This window comes from Trichinella spiralis (genome assembly GCF_000181795.1).
Source record: "Trichinella spiralis strain ISS 195 chromosome Unknown Scfld6, whole genome shotgun sequence".
In the NCBI taxonomy this organism is placed as follows: Eukaryota; Metazoa; Nematoda; class Enoplea; order Trichinellida; family Trichinellidae; genus Trichinella; species Trichinella spiralis.
Window position 1 is genome coordinate 1,752,342 of NW_003526945.1, and position 4,073 is coordinate 1,756,414.

Sequence of the window (4,073 nt, forward strand, 5' to 3'; positions counted from 1 at the left end):
AAATAAGACTACTGTACATTTTCATGCTCTTTAATTACTTAAATGCACTCCGTTTTGCCGAGAAAATTTAATGGGTAACTTTGCCCAAAATATATAAACACTTCTCATTACACAATGACGCTCTCCATTGTGTATGTTTGGTAGACGCTGCTCCAAAGAATTCCTATGTATCTGTGGTGATGCAGGTATTATAATTCATTTTGGGCGTAGTGAAGCCTCGCTATAAACGCCGAAGCCGAGTTTTGTATTTTACAAATGAGATGATTTAATTTACTATAATTACATTTTTTATTAATCCGTAACCATTAGGATAGCAATGTAATTAAACTCAGCTTTTTCTTAAGTAATGATATTTGCTAAATCGTTTAAAAATTTATAAAAATCGTAATTAGAAAGTATAAAGCGCAATGTAAATGCAAAATTGAATGCATTGATTGGATGCTAAATGTGTTAAATGATGTCACCTGAAAACTGAAATTAATTGCATGCTTTTTTTCCGCTTTTTTATAGATAATTCAAAAATAATTAGGATGCTTAAAAAGCAATGAAAATACAATATGAGTTGTAATGTATTTTAATTGTACATTAATTAGATAAAATCACGCAACTCGAAACAACAGATTCATGATCGTTAGACGAGTCTCGTTTCGAAATAACGGCTGGCGTGAGCTAAAAGAGACTCCGTGCCTAGCAATCATGTTCGGCGTGAGCGAAAAGAGACCATCGAGCAATTCAAAATTCTGTATCTACCAATCACTTTTGGTGTGAGCAAAAAGAGACCATCAAACAATTGAAAATTTCGTATCTGCCAATCACGTTTGTCGTGAGCGAAAAGAGACTACTCGGGTACATTTTGGACGAAATGCGAAGCGACACACCACCACGCTAGTATAAAAGCAGCCGTGGCAGGCGAGCGAGCGCAGTCGTCGTTTGGCGTTGTGTTCAGTGTGATGGTTGCGTTGCGCTGTTCATGTGTGTGTATGCAGTTGTGTTTATCAGCAGCTTTTGATCTTTTTCAGCTTATGATCATTTTCATTTTGCGTATTACACTAATTATGTGCACAAGTGGATGGGTTCCATCGAAAATGGCAAGTAGTGATATGTTGCCGGTTAATCCATTCGTGTATTCGTTTGGTGGAGAAGCGCAGTAAAGTGGTTTTGTCAGTGCAACAAAGATCAACCGTTATAAACATGAAAAAAATCCAATCGACAACGTATTACTTTCAAATGAAGGGATGATGTCATTGATTGCCGGTAAAGCAATAACGTTTTTATGTCGTGAGGAAATGGAAAATGGTTGTATAGTGACGACTGCTTTCCGTTTGTTGTGTCGCATGTTGCACTTGTTTTCACATTACTTCCACGAATGCTAGCGAGCAACACATTCGCCATGAACGAAATGCGAAATCAGAATACAATTTCTGATTCGAAGTTGTTCAGGACGAATGAGTTGTTTAAACCGTGTGGAAGGAACATAGTATGCGCCGCTGAAGCGGTCTCACGTTTGAAGCCAGCCAGTGAAACAAGCAGCATCGTTATCTTGCGGAAGAAGTCATTCTGGCTGTTCGAGTTATCCCATACGCTAGTTTGGGAGTAAAGTTACATTGGAGTAACGAGGTGGCTTGGTTTATGACCCACAAACGCATACTCCACCAGCATGGAAACGTGTGGATGGAAGATATTTCGAGATTGCCGATAGAAGACGATCGCCTCGTGCACGCCGGAGCCTGAACGACTGAAAATCTTCTTGATATGCACGTGAAATTTAGAAGAGTGGCTCCGGCGTAAAAACGAAGAAAAAGAAAATATAAAAACAGGTAGAAATGACAGGAAAAGCGAAACATGAAGTGAAATATGTGTACTTTGTGATATGAGAGATAAACTGTACCTGTAAATCAAAATTGAATACTTTCTGCAGTATAATGTGGAGTGCTGAAAAGATGCCTGCAGCACGTCAAGCTTGGCTTTTGAAATGTTAGAACATTCCTGCCGAATCTATAGAAATTAGTGAAATGCAGTGTGGGTGAAAGAAGCGGATGCGTGTGCCATTTTGAAGAGGGTCGCCATGACGAAAACAGAGTTTCGATGAGTATTCAACTCGCGCATTTGACAAGAAAATCGTCAAAACATGGCTCTGAAGACTACGGATATGACAGAGAAGGCGCCGACGATGGAAGAGAGCGTAGGCCAGAAGAAGCTCTGCCACTGATGATGCAGTGATACATTACACTCAATATTACTGTACATTCTGATGAACCACCTTAAATTTGAATACTTTTCGTATTATTACAACTCTTCTTTACATTTTTTTACCGTTTACGTGTTTGTTATCTCTACTTATTTTTCAATAAAAAGTGCTTACAATGAATCTGTTGTTTCGGGTTGCGTGATTTTATCTAATTAATTTACAATTAAAATGCATTACAACTTGTATTTACATTGCTTTTTTTACATACTATCGTGGTAGTGTCCCTTCGCATTTCGACGAAAATATACCCGCGTAGTCTCTTTTGGCTCACGCCAAACGTGATTCGTACACAGAATTTTCAAATTGCTCATCAGAGTCTCTTTTAGCTCACGCTGGCCAATGTTTATTGTAACACTGATGACTGTGATTCTAACATTTTTCACATTTGATTTATTTTCCATTTTCCACTTTACATTTCAATTAAATTTTTTCATATCTGATTTGTTTTACATTTTCTATTTTACAAATTGAACTGTATTAGAATATATCATAAACGAATGGATTAGTCAGCAATATAGACCTATTTGCCGTTTTCGCTGTAAACCATTAATTGCGCATATAATTCATGTAATAAGCAGGATAAAAATACGAAATAAAGATACGAAATTTTCAATTGTTTGATGGTCTCTTTTTGCTCACACCAAAAGTGATTGGTAGATACAGAATTTTGAATTGCTCGATGGTCTCTTTTCGCTCACGCCGAACATGATTGCTAGGCACGGAGTCTCTTTTAGCTCACGCCAGCCGTTATTTCGAAACGAGACTCGTCTAACGATCATGAATCTGTTGTTTCGAGTTGCGTGATTTTATCTAATTAATGTACAATTAAAATACATTACAACTCATATTGTATTTTCATTGCTTTTTAAGCATCCTAATTATTTTTGAATTATCTATAAAAAAGCGGAAAAAAAGCATGCAATTAATTTCAGTTTTCAGGTGACATCATTTAACACATTTAGCATCCAATCAATGCATTCAATTTTGCATTTACATTGCGCTTTATACTTTCTAATTACGATTTTTATAAATTTTTAAACGATTTAGCAAATATCATTACTTAAGAAAAGCTGAGTTTAATTACATTGCTATCCTAATGGTTACGGATTAATAAAAAATGTAATTATAGTAAATTAAATCATCTCATTTGTAAAATACAAAAACTCGGCTTCGGCGTTTATAGCGAGGCTTCACTACGCCAAAATGAATTATAATACCTGCATCACCACAGATACATAGGAATTCATTTGGAGCAGCGTCTACCAAACATACACAATGGAGAGCGTCATTGTGTAATGAGAAGTGTTTATATATTTGGCAAAGTTCCCATTAAATTTTCTCCGCAAACAGAGTGCATTAAGTAAATAAAGAGCAATGAAAAATGTACAGTAGTCTTATTTATCAGCAGAAATGAATAAAATAAAAATTTGCATGCGAGGTCATTGGCTTTGTTGACCTAATAGAAATCATTTCAGTTTGAGGCCGTCCGTGGATGGTAGCTCAGCGTTTTGATTGGAAAATTGACTGAAGACAACATTTGAATCCCAAGCACTAATTTTTGGCTTTTTAATTCCATTATTAATTTTTTGGAAATAATTTCCTGAAAAAATAATTTTTTCCATTCAACATCCCAAAGACCAATTGAAACGTTAAACGGATGAAGAAAAATGGGCGCATTTTAGGCAGGTAAAGTGGGCAAATTTTTTTCATTTTTTAAAGTTCATAAATTCAACTTTAAACAAATAACAAATTAGGAGGAAATTCGGAAAATTTGAATTTAAAATTACAACCCCCTGTGTTAACCGCCATTTGGGTTTTTATATCC

General features: G+C 35.8%; 2 protein-coding genes across 2 annotated transcripts; one reads left to right on the top strand and one right to left on the bottom strand.

The window, feature by feature from the left end:
* The first annotated feature begins 1,085 nt into the window (after positions 1 to 1,085).
* On the top strand, positions 1,086 to 1,597 carry Tsp_08076 (hypothetical protein). The gene is made up of 2 exons (XM_003373432.1): positions 1,086 to 1,147; positions 1,306 to 1,597. Exons 1-2 carry the CDS (start codon positions 1,086 to 1,088, stop codon positions 1,595 to 1,597), a joined length of 354 nt encoding a protein of 117 aa, XP_003373480.1.
* Positions 1,598 to 1,627: 30 nt separating this feature from the next.
* On the bottom strand, positions 1,628 to 2,649 carry Tsp_08077 (conserved hypothetical protein). Its single transcript, XM_003373433.1, has 4 exons — positions 2,457 to 2,649; positions 2,363 to 2,396; positions 2,129 to 2,260; positions 1,628 to 1,727 (listed from the first exon to the last, which is right to left on the bottom strand). Exons 1-4 carry the CDS (start codon positions 2,647 to 2,649, stop codon positions 1,628 to 1,630), a joined length of 459 nt encoding a protein of 152 aa, XP_003373481.1.
* Between the last annotated feature and the right edge of the window lie 1,424 nt (positions 2,650 to 4,073).